Here is a 26650-nt window from a genome sequence, read left to right on the forward strand (position 1 = left end):
TTATCTGTTATTATGAACCAAATGCATCCTCACAATTACCAGTACAACTTCTCTCCCTCGTGCAGGGAAGCCTGTACCCCCTTGCCGTGAGGTTATATTAAAAATGTTGGTGTGCACAGCCCAGCCTGTGGGTTGGGTTCCTTCTCCTCGAGTGGGGAGCGGCAGCTGTACGTTTGGGAATGCAGGACAGGATAATTTGTGCAGGACCAACAGAAAAAGTTGTCAGGCCGGTGGGGTTTTATTGCACAAGAGACATGTTGTACTCTTCATGATGTCCCGTACATCTTCCATTCTTCAGAAGATTGTAGTAACGTTACTGACTGATAACAGGGCTATAACGGTGTCAGATAGTGTTGCAACACAGGAAGGGAAGGAGCCTGCTCCAAACATTACCAATCTTATTTTACAGGAGGAAAAATGAGTCCAAAAGAGCAGGATGACTCTCACTGCAATATTCAGAGGTTCCTCTGGATGAGATGAGTTTTGAGCCAAATTTTTTTGAGTACAAGTCTTTCAGCTTTGCCACACAGCAGTTCATTTTTCCTAAATCACATGGCAAAAAGACAGAAAAAGGCAGACCATGAAACCCATCTGAGTGCCAGTCACTCCTCCTCTTAGGCGCATTTCTAAAGCACCTCTTGCTCCTTTTTGTCAGTGTAATATCTGATATGCCCTCGATTTGGGGACTATATTTAATGCTTTTTTTCCTCTGAGCTGGCAGAGAGAAGATCCACTTCCACGCACTGCCTGGGGATTGCAGAGTCGTCAGGACTAACGCGGGGGAAGTTCTGGGTTTATAATTAGTCCCAGGGTGTGCAGCCACTTCCCAAATTTTCCTTTTCCTTCACTGGGGCAACAGTGCTGTTTCCGGGCTGCCCATCGGGCTGAAGTCTTTGCTTTCCTTTGCATCCACTCTTCAGCTGAGCATGCCCCATCCCTGGAAACATCCAAGGTCAGGTTGGACGGGGCTCTGAGCAACCTGATCTAGCTGAAGATGTCCCTGCTCATGGCAAGGGGTTGGACTAGATGACCTTTAAAGGTCCCTCCCCACCCAAACCATTCTAGGATTCTAGGATTCTATGATTCTGTTGAGGATGCTCTTAATAAATAGAACTCCCCACAGTGCTTTCAGCGAAATGGAGGCCACCCCACCGAGAAAGCAGCTGTCATTCGGTCCGTGGGGTCTGGTGGTGCTTCGTGAGGATGAGGACGGGGGCTGCTGGGGCCATGGGGACGGAGGGGGTGAACACGTGAGAGCCCAGGCAGTGTCTCTGAGGAGGTCCAGGATGGTTAATACCCATAAATTGATTGCAAGGCAGAGGGAGATGTATGAAGATCCCAGGCTCCTCTCCTGAAGCTGCAGATATCCCCAAAGCACCGGCCCTCCCTATGCAATCCCAGGGGGAACTCCAGCACCACTGCACATGGTGAAGGACAGTAAAGCAGCTTTTCATCTCGAGCCAGGATAAACTGCACAGGTCAGCAGCACTTTAACAGTCCTGCTCATGCCCTGAAGACAGGAGTTTGTGTTTAGCTCTGGATTCATACCAAAGGCTTCCCAGTCTGTACAGTAAAATGCAGAGAGGATTAGTCCTGTGCTGCTTCCAGTCAGCATTGGACTGAAAGCAGCAGAGTTGCCATGTTTTTATTTTAAGTTACACATGGGAATCCCATGCCCTGGTAGCTCCAAACCTAGGAGAGACCCCTCTTCTCTTTTGGAGGGGTTGATGATGTGGATCAGTGCAAACCGCTGTAACGGGAGAATTAATCTTCCTTAATACCTTTGCATACATCTATGAGAAGCAAATGTCATTAATTAGACTTTCAAATAATTCTCAGATATTGAAATCACCTAAACTGCCAGCATTAATAAGACATGCAAGTAACAGCCTGGACAAACTCAGAATGAAGTCCCCACCAGAGGTGAGTATAAAAATTCAGGTCACCGTATCTAAACACCTCTGCAATCCTTCTCATGTGCAATTGCCCAGAACAGGCTGTCATCAAAAGCTGCCTGTTTGCATCTGCACAGATAGTTCCAGGCTGTTTCCATCATGCAGGGACTGAACAACCTTGAACTTGCACCACCGAAGTAGTCATGGTGCAGGATGGTACCATACAGCTATTCATCTTCTCCAAAGAGAGCCCTAGAAATGTCTGATGACCTGATTTTCACACTTTGTTCTTCTTCAAAGATAAAGCAGAGGGAGGCTAAGGAAACGGAGTTTCTCCAGGTGAGCAAGACCTGTGGTTCTGCATCAGAGCCCGCATCCACCTGCCCGGTCCAGCGTCCCCTTTTGGGGAGCGGCCATGGCCAACACAGCCGGCAGAGCCCCTCTTCAGGAGATGTCTGATATTTGCTGTCAGCATGAGGAGTCCTTTAGCTCCTTACCACTGCTTAGAAGTTTGCTTTTGCCTGGAAGCACAGGGATTTGTAGACAGCCCTTCTCAGTCTCACAAATACTCTCCGGGTAAATATCAACATTGCCCACCTTGAATTTGGTTTTTGATCTTGCTAACTTACTGATTTGGGGGAACCCCCCCGCTAGTGAACCTCCCCATGCCAGGACCCGTCCTCTGGACCTCAGGCTCAGTCTAGCCATGTCAATGGTAAGACTTTCCTGGCCCCCAGAACAGAGTTTGCTCAACCCCTGAGCTGCTCCCTGGCATTGCCTGGGTCAGCACTAGCTGCTGCAGACCACATCCCTGCCCGCACCTCTGCCAACAAATTCAGTGCAGACATTTGAGTTTCAGCTGTGCCCAAGCTCTCTGACTTCCCTAACAGGGATGCACTTTACAGTAATAACCCAGGGAAAAGCACTCGAGCTTATGCACACTTGACTCTCTGCATCCTCACCACCAGCTGTAGGATGTTGGCAGTGTCATGGGGTGTGCCATGCTGTAAAGGAGCAGCTACAGTCCACAGCTGTCCCCTTTGGTAAGGGAAAAGTTTCGGGATGATGCACAGGATGGTATAACTGGAGGGGTCTGCCCTCTCCAAAGAGCGTAGGCATAAGGACATGACCTGGCAATGTGCACTTGCAGCCCAGAAAGCCAACCGTGTCCTGGGCTGCATCCAAAGCAGCGTGGCCAGCAGGTCGAGGGAGGGGATTCTGCCCCTCTGCTCCGATCGGGTGAGACCCCACCTGGAGTCCTGCGTCCAGCGCTGGGGTCCTCAGCATGGGAGAGACATGGACCTGTTGGAGCGGGTCCAGAGGAGGGACACAAAGATGATCCAAGGGCTGGAACACCTCTGCTATGAGGACAGGCTGAGAGAGTTGGGGTTGTTCAGCCTGGAGAAGAGAAGGCTCCAGGCAGACCTTACAGCAGCCTGCCAGTACCTAAAGGGGGCCTACAGGAAAGCTGGAGAGGGACTTTTTACAAGGGCCTGTAGTGACAGGATGTCCTGGTTTCAGCTGGGATAGAGTTAACTGTCTTCCTAGTAGCTGGTACAGTGCTATGTTTTGAGTTCAGTATGCGAAGAATGTTGATAACACTGGTGTTTTCAGTTGTTGCTCAGTAGTGTTTAGTCTAAAGTCAAGGATTTTTCAGCTTCTCATGCCCAGCCAGCGAGAAAGCTGGAGGGGCACAAGGAGTTGGGAGGGAACACAGCCAGGGCACCTGACCCAAACTGGCCAACGGGGTATTCCATACCATGTGATGTCACATCTAGTATAGGAACTGGGAAGTGGGGGGGGGGGAATCGCGGCTCGGGGGACTGGCTGGGTGTCGGTCGGCGGGTGGTGAGCAATTGCGCTGCGCATCATTTGTACATTCCAATCCTTTTATTATTACTGTTGTCATTTTATTAGTGTTATCATTATCATTATTAGTTTCTTCTTTTCTGTTCTATTAAACTGTTCTTACCTCAACCCACGAGTTTTACTTTTTTTTCCCCAGTTCTCTCCACCATCCCACTGGGGGGGGGGGGGAGTGAGTGAGCGGCTGCGTGGTGCTTAATTGCTGTCTGGGGTTTAACCCTGGATGGTAAAAACAGCTGTCTGGTGCTTGGGTGAAGTGTGTGTTGTTCAAATATTCACTCTGTAAACATCAGGCATTTCTGTTTGTGCTAAATATTCCCATTTAGCACTTGTTTTGTATTGTACAAATGGAGGTTTTGGAGTTGCTGGCTGGGGTTAAACCACGACACAGGACAAGGGGTAATGGCTTTAAACTGAAAGAGGGTAGATTTAGATGAGATGTAAAGAAGAAGTTCTTCACTGTGAGGGTGGTGAGACACTGGCCCAGGTTGCCCAGAGAGGTGGTCAATGCCCCATCCCCGAAAACATTCAGGGTCAGGTTGGACAGGGCTCTGAGCAACCTGATCTAGCTGAAGATGTCCCTGCCCGTGGCAGGGGGGTTGGACTAGATGACCTTGAAAGGTCCGTTCCCACGCAAACCATTCTGTGATTCTATGATTCTAAGGGAAGCTCAGATCACAGCACAGGCTGGGACTCATGCTTGGAAGAAAAAACGGATATAGCCCAAAACAGGGGGTTGCATCAGCATGTTTCCTTCTGCCCTTTGTGCAGGCAGCAGAGTCTGGAAATCAGGAGCCTTAATTATCACAGACGTTCAGCCAAAGCACTGGGGAACCCGCGAGCAGGAATAATAAGGCAGCAGATGAAAGACAACGAGTTATCTGTGCGGGGGCTGGCGAAGGGCCGGAGGGGGCTGCGAAAGCTCCTTCCCACGCTGGTAACGGGGACATTCAGGCTTGGAAACGTCCAAACCCAGCACGTAATGGTGTGTAACGTAACCAAACGCTGATGCCACTAGAGATGGGGATTTGAGCATGTGGGGAGAAAGGGGTTGAAGTGTTTCTGAGAGGGGTATGGGGAAGATGCTGACCTCAAGACTGGACCTTGGAGCTGCTCGGGTGGGGAGAAAGAATGGTAACTGGGATCTTTGGTGTGCTGCTGAGCCTCCTCCAGCGAGCGGAGCTGCCTCCCTCCACCCGCTGCGCTCCCCAAAACCAAAAATTCGGGGCGGTGACCCAGCGCGGAGGAGGGCTCTGGCGGGGGGGGGGACACGACCGCGCCGCCAGGCTGTACCTCTGCCACAGCCGGCTGGTCTGTGAACAGAGCCGCCCGCGCATCGGAGGGGTACTTCATAAAAACGCCAAGCATGGGGTGGCACGTCGGGATTTGGGTTTTTTTTTTTTTTTTCTACGAGCGAGACCACCGGACCCGCGCCGGGCTGAGGGCCGTAGGGACCTCCGCGAAGTCGGCGTTCAACTCCAGGCAGGTTCCGCGCCCAAACTGCGGCTGCCGGCTGCCTTCACCGGCACCGCCGCCTCCCGAAGCGCTCCAGGCCGCCGCAAGGCCTCAGCCCTCGCCCGCGGCCCGCTCCGGCCTAGGCCTCTGCCCCGCTGCCCGGCCCTATCGCCCCGCCCCTTTCCCCCAAGCCCCGCCCCTCCCCGCCCCGGCGTTTCCCTTCCCCGTTGGCTCCCCTCCGACAGGGCCCCGCCCTCTTTCGGCCCCGCCTCGCCCTTCCTCCGGCCCCGCCCTCCTTCCCTTAAATCCTCCTCCGTCCGGAGCGCGGAACGGTTGTCGTGAGGCCGTGAGGCGCGTCGGGCACTTTACGGCAGCACCGTTTCCGGTAAGGGCAGGTATTCCGCCCCCCGCTCCCGGAGGGTGAGCGCGGGAGGGGGATTGGGCCTGGCGGGTCACGTGGGGGCCGCCACATCCGGGGAAGGGCCCGTCCGCTTCCGGCCGGTACCGCTCCGCCGGGCGCCTCCTGGGAGCGGCGGGGCCCCGGGGGGGGTCCTGGGGGCGGCCCGGCCCGCTCCGCCGGGTCCCCGCGCTGCCCTGCCTCTCCCTTTGTCAAGCACCGACGGGCTCCCCGCGCCGCCGCCTCCCTTCTGTCAGCCGCCGAGCCCCCCCCCCCCCCCCCCCAAATTCCCGGGCCCCCCTCGGTCAGGCCCTGGGTGTCCGTCCCCCGAAAGGCGGCCCTGTGAGGGCACCGGCCGTCTCTGAGCGGGGACTGTGGTGTCCCACCCCGCTCCTTCTCCCCTCATCATCCTTCCATACCCCCCTCCCGCCGGGGCCGGGCTGGCTTTCTCCAACCGGGCGGGAGACGGGATCAGCCCCAGGGTTATGCCCGTTCCTGCCTTCCAGGGGCATCGCACAGGGCTGCCAGGCCGGTCGTAGACCGTCCCCGGGTTCTCCATCCCGCCCCCGTTGGTGTTGCTGAGGTTACCCCTGCTTCCCCGGCAAGTTTTTGTGGCAAAGGCCTCCCCCGGGCCCGCTCGCCTTCGGTAGCGAGCATGGAGTTCGCGGAGCTGATCAAGACCCCGCGAGCGGACAACGTCGTCCTGCACCGCCCGTTCTACCTGGCGGTGGAGGGGACTCTCTGCTTGACTGGCCATCATCTCATTTTTTCATCACGGCGTCAAGATAACGCTGAGGAGCTGTGGCTGCTGCACTCCAACATTGATTCTGTTGAAAAAAGGTATGCCTCCTAACTTCCCTGCTTTCCCATACCTAATTGTTTGTGTCTCATGGGTTGAAAAGTGGTTGTCAAGGCTGGCTTGCACCTCAGCTATCTCAAATCCAGGCCTGGAGAGGAGAAAGGACAGTTAGAGCACGGGGCAGAATATTGGCATGGGCAGGTTGATTCTCATTCTGTTTGGATATTGATACTTGGCTGTTGCATCTTAAAGATATTTTTTTTTTTTCTCATGTAGAGTTGGAATTTTTATGTTTAAACACCTTGGTCAACAGTGCTCTGTGTTAATTGTTTGGTGGATTTTATCACTAGCTCTTGACACACCTTAAAAAGGATGCATCTCACCACCATCTAACAGAGATGGAAGCCGAGGCACTGACGAAGTGATTTGCCTTGGGTCACCCGGCAAAACCAACGGCAGAAGTGGACTCTGGACTTTCTCAGCCTCAGATCCGTCTCCTTTTGCTTGACATTATCATCCCTCTGCTCCTCCAAGTGCTTATGGAAATCAATAACACTTTAACAGCATACTCCTTGTGGGAACAGCATGGTAAAGCTGAGTTGTAGCTGCAGCACTCCATTTTATTCTTGCCCATCCCCTTTTGTTGCAGGGACTTCAGAGATTAATCTTCTTACCATCACTTCTCTCTGCTTTATGTGTACTGTTGCCCCATCACAATTCCCTCCTTGAGTGGCAGTCCCATCTCACCTGGTCATTGTCTTCTGCTTCCTCATCTTGGCCCTTTTTTTCAGTTTGCTCAAAATATTTTATTTTGTTGTTAATAACAAAGTCAGTCCCCTGTTTTCCCTGCCTTTTAAGGAAATCTGGAAGAATAGATTTCCTTCCTGCCAGCAAGGCTAGAAAAAAATCAAGCAGCAGCAATTAAAAATATCCAAGTTGCCTCAGAATCTGAAAATGGGTGAAGTACTGGGCGCTGATTAAGTTTGTTCCCGATTTCTCTGAGCGTTTCTGAGAAATGCTGCATGTTGGCCTGAGGGTGGAGAGGAACACAGTGGTGGAAACCTCAGGAAATCTGTTCCCATCTAGTACTGCTCAGTCATCAGGGCAGTTTGGCCTCATTCTCCTTACTGCTTGTATTAAACCAGCTGTAGCTCTGTTTTGAAAATTATTGTGGACAAGCTTTTCTTTCTTTTTTATTTTTATGAGCTTAGTTGCAGTTACAATGGAAGTTAATACCAAATAAACAAGGAACATTTTAAGTTATGGCGAGGGAGTAGCGCGTTGCTAGCTCAGTACGTGATTTATAACAGAGTTAGCTATGCCTGCAGATACTCACAGCCCTTATTGCCAGCCCTGGTTTCTAGAAGGTCTCTAGAGTAGACATCTCCCTCCCTGAGAGTAGCTCTGTGTGAATGTAATTACAACGAAACTCTGCCATATAAAAGGATAAGAGTATATTCTTCTCAGGGCTGGAGAGAATGGAATAACAGGACTCTTAAACCAGTGAAGGTTGTAGAAGGGTCCAGTTTGGCACTACTTCAGGTTATTTGTGTGTGACAACTGTGACATTGTGACAGGTTGATAAAATCTGTTCTGCTTTTGTGACATGAATGTCTTTTGTACAAAACAATGTTTTCCCTAATTATCAGATGGTCATCAAACTGCTGCTTAAATTTTGGTAGCTTTTTAAGCAAGTTAAATATGACCTGTAGGGTTTGTTGAGAAGTGGAACAGTCTCTAGTGATCTCCTGTGGTGTTTTTGCTTAAAGAGAACACAGCCCCGGTGATGTGTTGTAGCTGCCCCGTGTTTTTACCTTGGAGAGCTGTGAAATAGCGCTGCAACGGGGGCAAACGATGCACAGACTGGCTCTGCTGGAGTTGCAGAACTTTTCTGTCAAAATGCCTGTAGTTCTTCCTTCAGCACTACCCAAATTATAATTGGTTCTGCATGTTAACCTTTGTCTGTGCAGAAGAAATAGATAATGACCTTTCAGCTGTAATAATAATTCTGAAATAAATTGCAGGCACCTTTTGTAGCACAGGTGAAGCAACCCGAAGCTTAGCAACAGGTCTCCTCTTGGAGCGCGTACGGCTCTGCCCTTCCTTGTGCACGCGTGGTCTAACTGGGGGTTCGGCCACGAGGGACTGAAACTTGGTCCTTCGGGTCTTGCCTGCTTCTGCTTCTTGCATTGCCCTTGGCTGCCGCAAGCGCTCCTGCGCTGTATGAGGAGACTCAGCTGCTTTTCCTTAGCTCACTGCTTTGAGAATTAAATTCTACATCATTCCTGTGAATACTGGTGGCTAGTTAAGGTAAACAAAACACTCGGTTTCTGTTCGGGCATCATCCTTCTTTGAGGTACGTGAGGAAGACTGGAGAGGGCGTCTGTGAGCTGTGTTTGGTTTTTGTAACGTGGAGCTTTTTCTGGGTTGATTCGTGTAACCAGCGGTGGTGAGACCTCAGCTTCTCTGAGGTCTGCAGAGCAAATAGCTCCGTGGCACTGCAGGTATCAGAAACCAAACTTTCTTGTTAAGGACAAGGGCGTGCAATGTAGCCAGACTGAAATGTTATTTTAAAAATTAAACTCAAATGTTTTTAGTAACCCTCAAAGTTCCACTGCATTACTTTAATAAAACGGGAAAATTCCAGCTGAAGCTTCCAGTAGTATCAGAAAATACCTGAACACACCTTTTCTCTTTCATGTTTTAAAGAAAGGCTGGGAGGAAAACCTTCTCTTTTTCTTGTAACACTTCCACTTCCACTCACTGCTGTATCACAAAGATGGAATTTTAAAAAAGCTAATACCAAATAAAGAGGTGGTTTTGTTTGTTTATTTTTTTGAACGGTGATATTGTGGACAAATTACTACTAATGGAATTATGTCTTGTAGGCATATGTTGTGGGAAGAGCTGTAATACTTCATCATACCTTAGAAGATCCTGTTCTTAAGAGACTCTTTCTTCATGTCTTGCTGTAGGTTTGTGGGCTCATTGGGTACCATCATTATAAAATGCAAAGATCTGCGAATTATTCAGCTGGATATACCTGGAATGGAGGAGTGTTTGAACATTGCTAGCTCTATTGAGGTAAGAATTCATAATGATAAATAACACCTACATTCTCAGATCTCAATCTGTCCTCAACTGTAACAGCTTTTTTCCAGTTGGGAAGGTTTTCATTGATGTTCTGTAAGGCAAATGAGAATTGTGGGATGTTTCACTTCAATTGTTAAAAAATTGTTTGTTGCTTGTAGGTGGGGTTTTTTTAAAAACAAAACAAACCCAAAAAACAAACCACCATGCTTTTCTTGATCAAATATCTTGCCATAGCATTTGGGAAAATGAAGCTCAGCTTCATTATGCTGGAGCATGAGGAGGTAAAACCAAATCAGACTGGTTTTGTTTCATGTGTCTCAAACAGCATTAAGTGACTTCTTGAGTTTAAGATCTGTTGTTAGTAATCATGTAAATGACATGTAGGATGTGTCCTGTTAGTTATACCTGTTCAGTGTGCATCTTTCTCATCCTGTGGTGCGCTGTTACATAGTGTATCCTGCAGAAATGATACTCTGTGTACAAACCCTGAGTTGCAGTTAGATTGTCTGTTATCGTCTGCTTTTGTTTGTCCTACGGTTTTTTATGTATATTTAACTACCCGGCAGGTAACTTAGTATTTCAAGCTTAATGGCTGTATACTTTTGGATGGCTTAAGTTTGCATCACCAATATTGGAGGAAAACACTATTTGCTGTATGTTTTTTGGAATAAAATAGAAGTTTGAATGAATTAAGTAGCTGTTTATTTCTCTCACCCACACAGGCGCTTTCCACTCTGGATTCTGTCACTCTCATGTATCCCTTCTTCTACCGGCCCATGTTTGAAATAGTTGAAGATGGTTGGCGCTGTTTTCTGCCTGACGAAGAATTTGAGCTCCTCAGTTCAGTGGTAAGTTGGATCTTAAAGGTTTGCACAGGCATTCAGATATACTTTGTGCACGTAGTTTGTGAAGTATGTCATTGTCCTGGTTTTGGCTGGGATAGAGTTAATTTTCTTTCTAGTAGCTGGTACAGTATTATGTTTTGGGTTCAGTATGAGAAGAATGTTGATAACACACTGATGTTTTCAGTTGTTGCTAAGTTGTGTTCATACTAAGTCAAGGATTTTTCAGCTTCTCGTGCCCAGCCAGCAAGAGGGCTGGAGGGGGACAAGGAGTTGGGAGGGGACATAGCCAGGGCAGGTGACCCAAAGTGGCCAACGGGGTATTCCATACCATGTGATGTCATGCCCAGCATATAAACTGGGGGGAGTTGGCCTGGGGGTGGGAATCACTGCTCAGGAATGAACTGGGCATTTTTCGACAAGTGGTGAGCAATTGCATTGTGCATCACTTGTTTTGTATATTCCGATCCTTTTATTGGTATTGTCATTTTATTAATGTTATTATCATTATTATTTTCTTCCTTTCTGTTCTATTAAACTGTTCTTATCTCAACCCACGAGTTTTACTTTTTTTTTTTCCCCAATTCTCTCCCCCATCTCACTGGGTGGGGGAGGAGTGAGTGAGCGGCTGCGTGGTGCTTAGTTGCTGTCTGGGGTTTAACCCTGGATGGTAAAAACAGCTGTCTGGTGCTTGGGTGAAGTGTGTGTTGTTCAAATATTCACTCTGTAAACATCAGGCATTTCTGTTTGTGCTAAATATTCCCATTTAGCATTTGTTTTGCATTGTACAAATGGAGTTTTGAGGCCTATTCAAAAGTTACCTGGGAGGACATGAAGGTAGGAAATGTTTTTGTCCTGTGGGGGTGGCCCTCCTCACTGTAAGGACAAATTTAAGACCTTTGGCCTGGGTTTGTTATACTTAACTTTGCATCTGGAGTGGGATGAATCTTTGTCAACCTCTTAATTGAAACGAGGCTGTTTTTAAAAAATTGCTAAGGATTTCTTAGCTCTCTAGGAAGATGACAATAGGTAAAGATGCCCAATTTGAAACACTTCACTCTAGTTCATGCTGGGGAAATATTGGGAGGTTTTAGAGAACAGGAAAATTCCAGTCCTATTCTTCCAGGCGCTGTGAGCACATGTTGATATTATTTTGGTACCTGTAGGGTAGGAATTGTTCTTGTGGCATTGCCTGTTGTATCTGTTATTCAAGCTTCGTTTTAGGATGCTGAATTTGATGTAGTGGGAACTGGCTCGGTTGCAGGAGCCTACCTGTTTTAATAGTGCCTTGGGTTAGCATCTCTGTGTTCCAAGTCTTGGTTTCACATTTAATATGTGCACTTGCTGCATCATCGTAGGTTTGAGACCACATCCATTAGTACAGCATCAAAGAACATTGAATTGTTTCTTTCATCTGCAACCCAGCTTATCTGCAGCATTTATCACTTCCTGTTTATGACTAATAACTGAATAATATGATTAGCTTGACCAGATTTGTATGATGAAATCACTAGAAAATTAAAGGAGTTCAGAGATCTTTCTGGCTTTGTCTTATAATTAGAGTACTCTCACATGCCCTATCTTCATCTGCTGTCAAAAGACATACAAACTGACCTGTTCTAATAACTAGCACCACAGTTTCGGTTTTAATTTCAGCTGGGAAAGTCAGACATGTGATCAGAGTGTTCAGCTCTTTGAAGGCAAGGCAGCAGACGTTTTCCCAGCTCAGCAGAGGAAGCTTGCAGGCATTTCAGTAAGAATTGAAAGGCCAGAAACTGAAGTGCTATTTGGTGAGAAGGGAGGAGTGTGAGAGCAGGATTGAAGGCAGCAGAAGGAAATCCTTTGGAGCTCAGTGAAAGATTGCAGGAGATGGTTCTGCTTCTGTTCATGTTTTGCTTTCTGTGTGTAGCTGAAATCCTTTTTAGATTTCAGGGATCAAATCACTGCTGATGGTTGTATTTACCAGCATGATACAGGAGCTAACATGGATCTGTTGATATGCTGCTTTTTTTTTTTTTCCTTTTTGTTTCAGAGGTTTAAAAATGCATTGATAGCTTACTTGTGAATCTCTTGGCTTTCTGAATGTATGCTCCTTGGAAGGCTTACGTTTAAAAACCTGATTACTTTATAGTGCTACATTTCAAGGGCAATAATTAATTTCTTTAAAATATGCATGTCTAACAGCTGTTGATTAATTCTTGGCTTTTAACCCAAAACTTCAGATGTAACTCCTTTTTAATGAAATGGTGACAAAAGCCATGTTCAAATGATTTACATTTCCTGAACAACAGATAAATATATTGTTGACCAAATATTTCTTGTTCTGTAATTAAACTGTCTTATGTGACAGGCTAGAACAAGTAAATGGCTGATTTAATTTTTTCCTCCCATAAGTCAAATGAATAGAATTCAGAAAGTTACCTCCCTCTCCATTAAATCATCCATCTGGATCTGTTATGCTTTACCTTCCCCAATATGGTAACAACTTGTCAAAAACTGCATTTCACCCACACTGCAGCTCTAGCAACATATTCTGCATTTGTCTGCTACAGGATAGTTGTTTTAAAACTGACACATTCTATAATGGCTAAGTAAAACTATAAAAGTTAAGATTAAAAAATATATTAGGTAATACATTAAAAATTAGATAATATGGTATGGTATTATACTGTATAGTAATAATTTATCTGTTTATCTTAGCATATGTTGTGCCAAATGTGTTTTTCTCCCAACACACATAGCCCCTACATGATTTCACTCTATTGCGTTGATCTGACAGTGTCATCTAGCATTCCCCCTAGAATTTGATAGCAAGCACTTAAGCACTTTGCCCCTGCAGCTCAATTCCAGGATTAGGGAGGCTGCTCTACTACATTCTTGCATTTAGTCCATGAAGGTGTTAAGGGAAGAACTGTTAAGGCAAATAATTTCATTTGATCTAACGAAAATGGAGCAGTTAACAAGTTTCAGTGGGCTGTCATTTGCTGATGGCTGTTTCTGTGTGTGCTACCTGTTTATTTTCTTGGGACAGGTCAGTAGGGCTTTTGTCAAACATCTATTTCTTGAACTGCTGTTGTGATAAGTCCAACATACCATCAGAGTAGTTCAGCTGAGAATTAAGTCATATGAAGAAATCAGCTCAACGTTTCACTAAATGTCACAGCAAAAACTCTATATAGTGCCTGCAGGCTCCAAATTATTGTACTGCAAGATGAGACTTTAAAGATACTATAGACGAATACATGAATGGAGTAAAAGAGGCACAGGATAGTTAATGTTTGCTCATCCAACTTCTGGTTGTGTGTTGTGTTTTTGCTTGAAGCACTGGGTAGTACATGAGATCTGGATTGGTTGTAGGTATGTCAGGTGAAATGTGTGTAAAAAAATTTGTATTCTTCACTGTACTACTGCATAAGTAGTGAGTGGCTGAATGGAATTAGAACATAGGCAAGGGTTTTCACATTTTTCTGAGGCAGAGAAGAGCTAATAGGTCAGGGTGGAGTGGTTTCTCTTCTGCCAGCTCTTACAACTGCAGGATACTGCAAACTGCAACTTTGGAAGATCAGTTTCTTCAAGTTAAGTGACATTTATACAACAACAGTATAATTAACATGTAGGTATTTAATTGCCACCAAATTCACTTTCTTCATTCCCTTTTTTCTTTTTTTTTTTTTTTTTTTTTCCCCCCCTTTCCATTTTGTTGTAGGAAAGAGCTCAGGGTTCTGGACAGTTCAGCTAACTGTGCTTTATCCACTGTCCAGGAGCTGCTTAAAAACATGAATTTTTCTGGTTTGGGGTTTGTTTTGCAATGGTGTGGATAGCCCATATTTTGCTCTTATTGGACAAGCATCGATATTTGCTTGCATCTGTTGTTATGCTTCTTGTCCATGCACATTCTGTTACTAACAGGGCTTGTTGCCTTCTGCCTGTTCCTTGGAAATGGCCTCTGTCATTGCTGCTTGCAGGATCCTTTAAGGTCCCTGCTGGTTTCTTGACTTTTCTTTTATGGCTTATTAGTAGAGCTTGAATTGTTTCACACTGTTTTGTAGAAAACAACCTCTCCTAGCAATTATAAGTTTTGGGAGGAAGGATAACTGTTGTTTTAGCCTTTCACTAACATTTGAAAATCAGTATCTCTAAAAAAAGTACTAGGTTAAGAAAAGTAGAAATGCAAGAGTTAATCCTGTGCAGTGTTTAAGAAAATACTTCTACTTTCTTACTTTGGACTCCTCTCCTCCCCTTTCTGCTCATCCCCCAATTCTTTGCTGCTTCTAGCCTTAACTGGAATTAACTTTTTTCTGATTCCCTAAAGTACAGATCTCTTGCTGGGAGAAGTAAATGTTAACTTTGTACTTTCTCTGACTTTCATGCAGCATACTTATCTGGTGATGTCTGAAGATGAGGTCCACCTCTTCTCTTTCACTGCTTCCTGTATCTGCATCCTGCAGCTGCACATAGTTGAATTGCTGTTACCTCACTCTTCCAGTTAGTAATGGCAATTTTTTCTTCCAAATTGCAGACATCCCAAGCAAAAGCCAAGAAGAGTCTTGCACTGTTGGGTTTTACTATCATCTGATTCATGTTGGAGTGTATTTTAACAGTCTGAAGCTGGCATTGCAGAGGTTAACTGGATCTCTGCGGAAGCAGCTATGCTACAGAAGACACATGGTGCTAATTGCTGCCACTCTCTTCCTCCTTCCCACGTCACAGGAAATTATAACTGGATGACATAACAGTATCATCTGTCTTGTGTTATAAATGGTCAGGAGAGGAGGTTATGGGCAGAGTTAAATTACCGAAGTGGGAGACAAATCAGGTCAATACTCTTCCATTCCTTTTCCTACTGGTGGTATCGGTGACAGCCAGTCTCTCAGAAAGCATACCATGGAGTCTTGATTTTTGCCTTCCCTACAGTCCTGTGTGGCAGTAAGGTATTTGTCAGTTCTATATTCATGCATATTTTTTCACTGCAGACAAATTACACACCATCATGTGAAATCTGCCCTAATTTAACATAGACACCCCAAAAAGCTATAAAAAAATATTGTTGGCACATTAAAAGCATGAGCTGTGACCAGCCAGCCTCCCTTATGTGATCCAGAACTTCTTTCATCTCTGCCTATGACGTGATTGCCAGAGGCAATTTAACTTTGCATCTGGGAGAACCTCTGCTTTTTATAAAATGTAGATGTTCAGAGAAGCTGTTTTGAGGCTAATGAATAATAAAATAAGCTTACAACAGCGACAGCACAAAACTGTCCGGGTAGGCTACTGAATGCAGGTAGCAATTGCTGTTCTTGATGGTAATGCACACAATGTGTACCATTCTCAGCATCTTTTTCTTAGGCTGCCACCAAAAGGGACAATTTTTCCTGTCTCCTACGCCACACATCCCATGCCTTGGATCTACTGATGATGAAATAGTGTTGTGAATCAGTTCAGCTTGTTCATCTGATGGAAAGACTTCATTGTCAGAAAACCTTTCTAAATCGATCCTAGTTCTCCATTGGACCAGTGAGCTAGTCAGATTGATTTATATAACCAGGTACCAGTCAGGAGGTGTAAAGCAAGAGGTGGTTCTTCCTCTGGAAGAGAGAGGAAAAGAGACCTACTTCTGATCAGAGCTGTGTAATTAATGCATGCTAAACCAACCTTCCTGAATTGACGTGGGTTTTTGTGTGTTCTGTTACCGCATAATTTAACTGTCATGCTCTTCTCTTACTTTCTGCGATACCTGCTTTATCCCACTACCTTTTTGTCTAGCTGAAACTTTATTTGAACACAAATGAGCAGAGTTTTTTATGGCATCTGTATAAGGTCACTGCCTGCTGCTGTGGCATGCAAATGTTTCCCAGTCTACCGAAAACACCTCAGCTGAGGAGTTACTTAAGGTCTTGTTTGCTTTCTCACACTTGTGTCATGTCAGTGCATAGGAACTAAAAAGAAAAAAAAAAATCAATCTTGAAAGCAGTTGCCTGTTCCTCTTCAAAAGGTTTTTATATTTCATTTTAACTTCTTTGTCTGGAGCTTTTTACAGCTATTCTGCAGCTACTTTTAAGAATTTAATGCTGCTGTTAAAATCAAAACACGTTATAGGGGCTTCTTGGTCATTTTCCCCACAAAGGCTTCTGCCAGCAGGTTTTGTTGGCCATAGGGAATACAGGATAAGGATGCACTGAAGATGCAGCCCAGCCAAGCCACCGTCCTACTATTGAGGACCATGAGCTCCGTTCCCTGCCAAACTTTAGGCAAGGTTCTGCTATGTGCTGTGTCCCCCTGGGGAAAGCATATGCCTCATGGCCATTTGATGTACCTGGATGGTGTCCTTAATACAGGAGGCAGTGGTATGGTACCAGCCCAGAAGCAGCAAGCCCTCCATGAAGACTGGGCTTGTCCAAGGCTGCAGTTAGGGCAGTGTCAGCTCTTCCAGCTTGGACTTAAGTGATGCCACTTGTTGACCTTTGGTTTAGCCTGAGATGGAGCCAAGTCCTGTGTCTGACCCTGGATATCAGGTAGACTGAGTTCTCATGCCAAGTGCCTGTGAGGGTGCAGGGTGCCAATATTCAGCACTTTTCACAAGTGTTTGGCTGTTAGAAGCTGAAAAATTATATTACAGGAGTTCATGATGAGACCTTTGTGCTTAGATGCTGTGCTCGTTCCAGGAGGTGCTTTTGGAGGAAAAGCTGTAGTGCTTTACGTAAAGCAGAGCCCATAGAAAAGAACCAAGCTGGAAATTTTAAATTGCAATTTTAACCTCAAAGCAGCTTCATTGTCTGGACTTTGTGGACATTCTTGCTTTCTTGGCCACCTTTGTCTTGTGGACAGTGTTACTAATTCTGCTCTCAGCACAGGTAGAGGTTTGAGCCTGTGTTACCTATATCTAAATCAACTTCTTTTCCTTTAAATCTGCTGATGTAGGAATACATTTTTGTTCTGGGGTCTCCCTGAGAGGCATACCATGCTCTTAGCTTCAATCTCTTAGGAAGTATCTGCAGATGCAGTAAGTTCTGTTGTAGGGTGTACTGCAGACATGCTGTCTGCTGTGTCTGTGATATAATTAAAAGCCACAATCACCCATTTCTGACCACATGGGCTTACTTTGTGCTGTTTGTTGAGGATGTGGATAAACCAGATGGGGAACTGTTGTTCAACAAGTCCTGCACCTCAAGAACCAGAGTCATCTGATAATTTCTTCCATTGCTTACGAGCTTTATCTGCACACTGGGTAATGAGCTTCTGGGAGCTGCTGCAACAAGATATTATGATTGCAGGCAGCATCAAGAGGTGTGGGGAAAAAATAATCAGTCAACAGACCTATAAATGGATACTAAAAGGACTAGGCAAGGATATACCTTCTAATGTCTGTAATACAACATCTGAGAGGGAGGGGATGAGGAGTGCACTGCAGAGAGTGGCCAGGCTTGTTTGTTCTTGAATAGCATCTCTTTTTGCCACATTTTTGTTGGAGACAAAATATGGTGCTGGGTTTGATCTGACCGATTAGGGTAGTTATGCTGTTGCAGAGGGTCCGGGCTCATGGAAGAACAAAAGTGATAATGCCAATAGTGACAACTGAGCTTTCATCTGTGGTGCGAATGGAATAGATCACCAGTATTACTCTGTGCGTGCTTTATCCTGAATATGGAAGTTCCTCTCCCCTAGTATGTTATGCTGTAACAGTAGTAATCTGTTTTCTGACCCAAAGCCTGTATGTTCTGATCTTTTTCAGACAGATGAATGGCGTCTAAGCTGCATCAATAAGGAATTCTCTGTCTGTCCCTCCTACCCTCCGGTTGTCATTGTCCCCAAATCCATCGATGATGAAGCGCTTCGGAAAGTTGCCATGTTTCGCCATGGCAGTCGCTTCCCAGTCCTCAGCTATTACCATAAGAAGAATGGGATGGTAAGATGCATTTGAGTAATGGTTGTACCTGAAGGAAGTGTGTGAATCTGTTTGTTTAATGAAAAAGCAACTTGTGCTCTAGACTTAATACAGTTCATGAGACGTTTGCTTGTTTTATTTTCCAGCTTACTAAGTGTATGCAACGAAACTGGTTCTGGGTGATGGAATGAGTAATCTCCATCCTAGAAATAGCTATTAATCCGCTTGTTTGGGAGTGTATGTGGCATGAGCTTGCTCACAGCAGTAAGATCAAGATGAGACTTGTAAAGCCACTGCTGGCACCCTTACTTGCTTTGTCTGCCAAGAGGCTTCATGCTGAAAGGATGGCAGAAACCACATTGTCCTGTCTCTGGGTGGTGGGCTGTCTCCTTCGTAATGGAGTCATGATGACAGCAAGCGTGCCCAGAGCCAGCACTGCTTCTGCTGTGTAACTGTCGAAGGAGCGATCAGAACAATCTGTTCTCTGAGCCTGTCGGTATAACATGTTTCAGGAGTAGCAAATTCTTGGTGTTGCGCAGACTTTACCACCTTTTGACAAGCCAAAATCCGAGTGATATGCTGTAATTAAGAAATGCACTTTGTGAAATTGTTGAGTAATTCTTTGTATCTCTTGCTGATATAACCAGTTCTGAGGATGTTGGGATGTCCAACCTGTGGCTTGTAAACTTAATCCAGGCTTCTGAGTCAAATGCTCTAACGTGTTCTCGCTCCTGTTGCCAAGATTTGTAAGCCCTGAATTAGAGGATGTCTAGTCTGACTTAGTAGTACCTTTGGGGTTTTTTGCTTTGCTTTAAAATCAGCCATCCATCAACTTCATAACAGTTGTGCTTTCTGCTTTTTCTCAGCTTGACTGAAAACTGTTGAAGGAATATTTGTTCAATTATGTCTCTGAATTGTGCATATTTCAAGTGTGAGGAATATAATAGCATTTGGCTCAGAGTGCTTGAACTTGCGACACTAACGCTGTCTGTCACGTTGCTCTCCTGACTCTGAGTTCTCGAGCTCGGTTGGGGTTGCTGACTGGCTGCCCTCACATTTTAGTTATCATTTGAGCTGCTGGGATGCTTTCTGAATTGAAAGACATTTACTAAAGAGAAACCTCAGCTCATAAATCCGTACACTTAAGGTTTATTAGTCTAGCCACTGGGTAAAACTGTACCTAAGAGGCTTCTTTAACACATGACTGACTTGAGTGTTTTAAAAACAGAGTTGGGAAGAGACGTTAAAGATGACAGTCCTGAAAATGTTGGTTTATAAAGGAGCCATCAGCAGGAAAGCCAGTTCAGTGGCTCACAAAGGTGGTACTACAGGAATAACTAAAGGGATAAAGCCTCTAAGATGATGTCTGCAATTTAGAAAGTGGCCTGCCAAATGATCACTCAATTCAAGGATTTCTAGTTTGTTTTTTAAATAAATTAAGTCACTGCAAGGGACTGTACTTAAAAGAACTGAAGGATTCAGGGCAAGGGAGAACAGCAGCCGTAGGAAGAATTAGAGAGACGTTTCTGTGCATCAGGCAGTGCAGATCAGGGCATTTGCTTGTCTGTGTCCAGGTGTGGTGGGTTGAACTTGAAGCAGATGGAAGTAGGAAGTGCGGTGGGGTGAGAGCTGCACTCGCTGGTGCAACTCCACAGAGAAGAGCTGGAGAGCCAGGAGAGCCCCACTTCAATTTTTCCCCCAAACTGATGGAGGAAGCTTTTGAAGGTTGAGCTATCTCACTCCCGTAGGCATTCTTACAGTGACCTGAGTTTTTATGGAAAATAGGAGTATCCTGTGTGAATTTCAGTGGCACACTACTCTAGAGAGCCATTCTCCATACCTGGTGTTGGGACCCAGTGACCTAATGCATGAGTTTTCAGTCTGTATTTACAGACTCCTAAGAAATCCTCCAGTGGAGGGGTGTCCTTTGCATAGTGAGTTTAAACGTCCAATTCTTGTATTGGAGCTCGAGTGATGGGTGACTTTCAGTCTTAAGTCTCTACATTTCCAGTGCCTAATTCATGGTTATTTGTACCCATAGGTCATGATGCGAAGTAGCCAGCCTCTTACAGGTACGAATGGGAGGCGGTGTAAAGAAGACGAGAAGCTTATTAATGCCACGCTACGGCCTGGCAAGCGTGGCTACATCATTGATACGAGGTCCTTGAATGTTGCCCAGCAGGCCAGGGCCAAAGGAGGGGGCTTTGAACAAGAAGCGCACTATCCCCAGTGGAGGAGGATTCACAAATGTATTGAGAGGTGGGTGAAATCACACAGGCTCTCCTCTGTGCTTGGCTTTGTAGGGTTGCATTGGCAGAGTGATGCTAGCTCCATAAAGTATTTGCTTCTGTAAGAAGTGGCTGGGTATCCTGGTTCCTGTCGACAGGGTTACGTTCCTTTTTTGGCAAAATTGGATATGTGGATGATAAAGGTATTTGGCTTTGGAAAGCTGTGTTTGGTTCCTTGTTCTGAACAACCTGCTGCAGGTTTCAGACATCAGGCCACCTCCCTGTGCCATCTCTTTCTCTGACCATCTATAGCTGCACTCCAGCCTTCCTGTGTTCCCCTTTGCAGTAGTGCACAGGAATGAGCAAGTCCCTTGCCAGAAAATTTCTGCAGGTGAGGATTTGTTCTGCAGCAGTCACATTCCTCTTACCCAGTACTTTTCTCTGGACATCTAATATTGTTTGGTCATTTGGAGACAAGTTACTAAGTTAAATAGGCTTTTAGTCTGGCTTTGTTCAGCTGCTCTTAAGCCTTAGTTTTAGGGAATCCTTCTACATGGGCATGCAGTAATGTTACTGGAGCTATTGGAAAGTAGTGACTCCCCGCATCACTGTATAGGCCAGCTCCTGAAGAGCTAATATAAGGAATTTCCTGGCCGTTGCTTTGAAGTATTTGAGTTTGCTTCTAAAAATTTTATGTGGACTTAAATTTGATGTTGATTATTCTACAGGTGGACAAAGCATCAGATAGAGAGGAATGAATAAACCTCAATATATGAAGACTAAATATCTCATGCTATTATTACTTGGCTTCGTCAGCTTTTCTGAGATCTAGTCTGCTAGCTGCATCCTCTATTAGACCTGAGCACACTCTGGAATTGGTGTCAGTAGTATGGTGCCCCTGGAAGGCACAGTGTGAAACAAGACCAGAGAAGCATCTGGTTTTATCAGCTGCTTGCTCAATACCAGCTTTCCAGGGCTTGAGGAAATAATGCAACAAATGCAGAAGTGATACAAAATGTGTTCCCTCCCCCCCAGTTTTTCTTACATTCTTAAGAAATTAGCCAAACTAATCTTAGCGTGGTTCTACGTTGAGAAGTTGAGTCTAGTTTAAAATTTCCGGTGTTATGGAGTTGTGTCCTTGTGATGGATGGCTTTCAGATTACTGTTGCAGCTCTACAGGTTAAAACTCCCCCCAAACTTCTGGTGTAGTACAGAGAATGAAAGTGGAGCACTTGAAGCTCGGCTGACACTTGCTAATGTCCATGCCAGGTTGCAGTCACACTTGTATTTGGTAATGGGAGTGAGACTACTGAAACACATTTATATATGGAAAGTGTAAGATATGGCTGAACACACACAGAGTTCAGGTAAGATAAGGAAAAGGCCCTACTGTTGTAATGCCTTATGAAGCAACTTGTTTTGAAAGGTAAGAGACTTCTTATGTCTAGAGAGTGGTATTTTGCTGGCAGTTAGCCATGGCTTGGCATTAACAGTGAAAGCAGGTTTGCTGAATGAGGACACATGACTTCTATAGGGTCGTACTTTTTGAAATAACTGCATATAACTTGTAGTGCTTTATTTTGAGATCAGTGTATTTCTGTGAGGATGTTGTCCTGGTTGCTATATTACTGCTTATGTTTTCAATAATATTTTGCTTTTCCCAAAGGTTTAATATTCTGCAGGAAAGCCTCATCAAACTTGTGGAAGCTTGTAATGACCAGTCGCACAATATGGACCGCTGGCTCAGTAAACTGGAAGCTTCCAACTGGCTGACTCATGTCAAAGAGATACTAACTGCAGCTTGTCTAGCTGCTCAGTGCATTGACAGGTAAATCTTTTTCAGAAAGCGTTGAGTTTCTAATTCACTCATTACAGATTGCTTGTGAAATACCACTATTTCCACTTTAAGTATTATAACCGGCCACCGTGAACTGGCTTGCTTGTACCCATGCAAGATACTGTTTCATCATGGTTAAGGAATGTTCCTCCAGTAAATCATGCTTGCATTTTGAGAAGTACAAGCCTGAGGGAGGAAGTCTTGACTAAGAATAGGTATTAGATCATCTAGTTAAGGTATAATCCTATGCCTGATGCAACCAATACAATTTAGTTATTTTTATTGAAGGTTTAGGTTAGAATCATCATAGAATGGTTTGGGTTGGAAGGGACCTTCAAGATCACCTAGTTCTAATGCCCCTGCCATGGGCAGGGACACCTTCCACTAGACCAGGTTCCTCAAAGCCCCATCCAACCTGGCCTTGAACACTGCCAGGGATGGGGCATCCACAACTTCTCTGGGCAACCTGTTCCAGTGCCTCACCACCCTCGCAGTGAAGAGCTTCTTCCTAATATCTAACCTAAATCTACCTTCTTTCAGATTAAAGCCATTACCACTTGTCCTATCACTATATGCCCTTGTAGGAAGTCCCTCTCTGGCTTTCTTGTAGGCCCCCTTTAGGTACTGGCAGGCTGCTATAAGGTCTGCCTGGAGCCTTCTCTTCTCCAAGCTGAGCAACCCCAACTCTCTCAGCCTGTCCTCATAGGAGAGAGCATTCCAGCCCTCTGATCATTTTTGTGTCCCTCTTCTGGACCTGCCCCAACAGGTCCATGTCTTTCCTGTGCTGAGGACCCCAGAGCTGGACACAGGACTCCAGGTGGGGTCTCGCCCGATCGGAGCAGAGGGGTAGAATCACCTCCCTCGACCTGCTGGCCACGCTGCTTTGGATGCAGCCCAGGATATGGTTGGCATTCTGGGCTGCAAGGGCACATTGCCGGGTCGCGTTGAGTTTCTCATCAACCAACACCCCCAAGTCCTTCTCTCAGGGCTGCTCTCAATCCATTCTCCACCCAGCCTGTACTTGTGCCCATCTGAAATGCTGTTTGGTAGCACTAGTAAAGTGAGAACACAGAGTCTTTTAAAAAAAGTCATTTTTTTTCAGCTGAAAGTTTACGATACCCCACCTTGCTTCTAGTGATTAAAACAATGGCATTTCCTTGTTTTCCACAAGAAATCGTCCTGTGCTTTTTCCTCTTGAAATTTTTATCCCCATAGTTCTATCTAAGCAATCCTGTTCATCACTTGTAAGTGCTTGTGACCTCTTTTAACCTGACATTTCTTTAATAAATACTGCTGACTTGGCTAACTTGTCCTCAAAATATCTTCAGACCTCAGCCTGGAGAGCAAAAGCTAGCTGTCAGGTGCCAGGGTTTGTAAGACCAAATGCAGGGGTCTAAATGTGTTTTCTTTGTGGCTCTTGAGCAGTGAAAGCCCTTCTCAAAACTCAGGGAAAACCTCACTTTTCATACCAGCCAGGCAATGTGTTATACAGATACACAAATAGGCCGAAATGCAGTCTCACTGGTAAAACAGAATTACTGCATTAAAATATGAGCTGCTGTGCTTTTTAAAAGCACTGACAGTGCCTGCTTAGTTATTGACTGTGCCAGAAAAGGATTGCTTTTGATCAATAGTTTTATCTGTAATTCTTTTCTGCATGTGTATAATGGGAAAGATCAGTGACGAAACTCTTCTGGCTTGTTGGGACAGTGGACAATTTCATCATTTTTAACCTCAGCTTTGCTTTTTCTGTTTACCTGGCGCTGTGGCAGGCCAGCTCAGCATTGGTGCCTGGCCCAGCTCATTCAGAGCCTGGAGGTCGTAGCTGAGCTGACAAAGGTGGTTCAGTTATATTGGCTGTGGGGAGGGAATGGCTGGGCTGGATCTTGCAGCGTCTTAAAGGTCTGGGGCCTGAAAAATGAAAGGGGAAATTAGCGTTATCCTGGTGTACTCCACTTTAAGGAGTGCATAGGCTTGCAGTTAGCCTTTGCAATTGTGCTTGGCTGTTAAGCAGCTTCTTTATCTGCCACTGCCTGGGGAGAGGGAGAGAGTATCTGAAGATTATCTGTACTGTAGAGGGACTGGGTTTGGTTTAGACATAGGACTATAGACAAAGATGTTGCAATATTCAAGGTAGAGATTTTTATTCTTTTCACATCAAAAAGCAAGTAATGTGTGCAGGGTTACTTGCTTGGTAGATCTTTCTTATCCACGCTTTGCTGCTTAGGTTGGGTCTCTGCACAGAAAGAAATACAACCTGCAGTTAATGTCCTTTCTGAGTGTAAGGATGTGGCAGAAGTGAGACATTGAGTCAAGGTTTGGGAAGAGTAAGGGGAATAAACACCACGTAATACCATCCAGTCCTTCCTTCAGGAGCACATGGATGAGATTGTGATACTGTATCCAAACACAGCCTAGGATGGAGGAAGAGGGGAGGGAATCGGCTGTCCTGGACAGTCCCCACTGAAGTATGCGGAGTGATACCACATGGGCCCCTAGCAAGGTGCAAAACCTTCCTGCCCCAAATTCTGAGCTCCCTCTGCTCCTCACATTGTTCTGCTGATTCACTTGTGCTGGCTGGTGAGTGAGGAGCCTTGTGCTTGGCTCTTTGACAAGCTTCTCTGCTCAGCACACCAACTCTGCAGCCTTTGTGGAAGCCAAGCTCTGCCGTTTCTTTCTTTCTCCTGAACTGGCTTATTGGCTTACTTTTCTTGCAGTAAACCCCAATTAAGGCCCAAATGCAATTAAGCCCAGGTTTGAGCGTGAATCTCATAGTATTGTTTTGCAGAGCATCTGAGGGGATGATATGTCTTCATTGCAGTGCTTACGGGAAGATTTCAGAGTGCTTAGCAAAACAATAAATGACACAAGCAAATTTTGAGGTGCATTTCCATGCTATAACTCAAAGAGTTACCAATTCAAGATAGTGAGAACCACAAAGGAGATCTCACTGTGCATCTTCCGTCAATGTGGCAAAGGGTCGGGATTTCCAGAATGCTTAGCAAGGAACTAAGCCTTAAGTGATGCAGAGCTCTGGTTAGTGCTGGTGAGGATCCAGGTGGAGAAGGTGGTGTGCTTCTGTGTGGGGTGGGGAGGGAAGAAGGGGTAAAGAGCCAGCAAAACCTCAGCATTGTCAGGGTGGTGACACTGGTGTCCATGGATGTCATGGCATCCGTTGGGATGTGTTCTGCTCATTCATATTCTTATTCCTTTCTGCCTTTTTCTTTGACAGGGAAGGTGCATCAGTGTTAGTCCATGGGACTGAAGGAACTGATTCGACACTCCAGGTAACTTCTCTGGCACAGATTATCTTGGATCCAAGGTGCAGGACCATACGTGGCTTTGAATCTCTTGTTGTGAGGGAGTGGCTGCAGGTAAGAAATGCCTATGGACAAAATGGCAATCTATTCCAGTGACAGTTGTATTGAGAAATAGCCTGAGAGGCAGCAAACAGGTTGGGCCTTGTTGCAGCCCTGCTTAGTGTGAATGGCCTTTGTCTTAAGAGCAACATCATTAACTGAGTCATTTGTATCTCTGACACTTTGTGGGGCCTCTGCCTCTCATGGCAGTTTTTTTGTTTTGGGGAACTGCCTGTTTTTTGTGCTCAGAGTGAACATCTCTTTGGAGAACACTATTCAGACTAAACCACAAAACTTTAGTTCTACTCTTTGTACTTTTGCAGCTAATGTCCTCAGCCTGGTCCTTTGGTGCACCTACACCAGTTTGTTCTTAGTAAAATTCTCTGATCAAATACAGGGCTATTTACATAACCTGAAAAAGGCAGCAAAGTTGGTCATGGTCGCTAGCAGTTTGTTACTGGATGCTTGATGAAATTACGGTTGTAGAAAAGAGCAGTAATAGCATAGTTGCATGGACAGAACTAGCTCTAAAGTCTGTTTGCTACATGTACTCACATCCCATTACTTTGTGTGTGATGCTTTCTCTGATTCTTATGTATAGGCTGGTCACCCTTTTCAGCAGCGCTGTGCCCAATCAGCCTATTCAAATAGCAAGCAGAAATGGGAGGCCCCAGTGTTTCTCCTCTTTTTGGACTGTGTGTGGCAAATCCTTCGTCAGTTCCCTTGCTCTTTTGAATTCAACGAACAGTTCCTCATTATACTCTTTGAACATGCTTATGCTTCACAGTTTGGGACTTTCCTGGGAAACAACGAAAATGAAAGGTTGGTGAGGATGCTTGCTTTGAACCCTTTAAATATCTGTATCTGACCAAAAAAAAGTATCTTGGTTTGAAAAAGGGTGAGGGCGCTTGTGCGGTCTCCCTTAGCACAGGTGAGCCTCTCTTGTTGTAGTTATGTAGGCTGATGCAATGTTAGGGAGTTTGTCCCTCTTACGGGT

At 45.3% G+C, this 26650-nt stretch overlaps 1 protein-coding gene across 5 annotated transcripts in view; it reads left to right on the top strand.

Annotated features, from left to right (window-relative positions):
- The first annotated feature begins 5703 nt into the window (after positions 1–5703).
- MTMR9 (myotubularin related protein 9) overlaps positions 5704–26650 on the top strand; it is a 29208-nt gene continuing 8261 nt past the window's right edge. For 3 of the 5 annotated variants that reach the window (XM_052810065.1, XM_052810063.1, XM_052810067.1), the window contains exons 1-8: positions 5704–6453; positions 9388–9496; positions 10228–10353; positions 18077–18250; positions 20271–20488; positions 22124–22285; positions 25527–25668; positions 26255–26475. In XM_052810065.1, the coding sequence (XP_052666025.1) occupies positions 6269–6453; positions 9388–9496; positions 10228–10353; positions 18077–18250; positions 20271–20488; positions 22124–22285; positions 25527–25668; positions 26255–26475 (1337 nt within the window). In that variant the 5' untranslated portion in view covers positions 5704–6268. The remainder of the gene's footprint in view (positions 6454–9387; positions 9497–10227; positions 10354–18076; positions 18251–20270; positions 20489–22123; positions 22286–25526; positions 25669–26254; positions 26476–26650) is intronic. The other 2 variants (XM_052810066.1, XM_052810062.1) reach the window with 1 other exon arrangement.

The sequence above is a fragment of the Harpia harpyja genome, chromosome 15 (genome assembly GCF_026419915.1).
Source record: "Harpia harpyja isolate bHarHar1 chromosome 15, bHarHar1 primary haplotype, whole genome shotgun sequence".
Lineage (NCBI taxonomy): Eukaryota > Metazoa > Chordata > Aves > Accipitriformes > Accipitridae > Harpia > Harpia harpyja.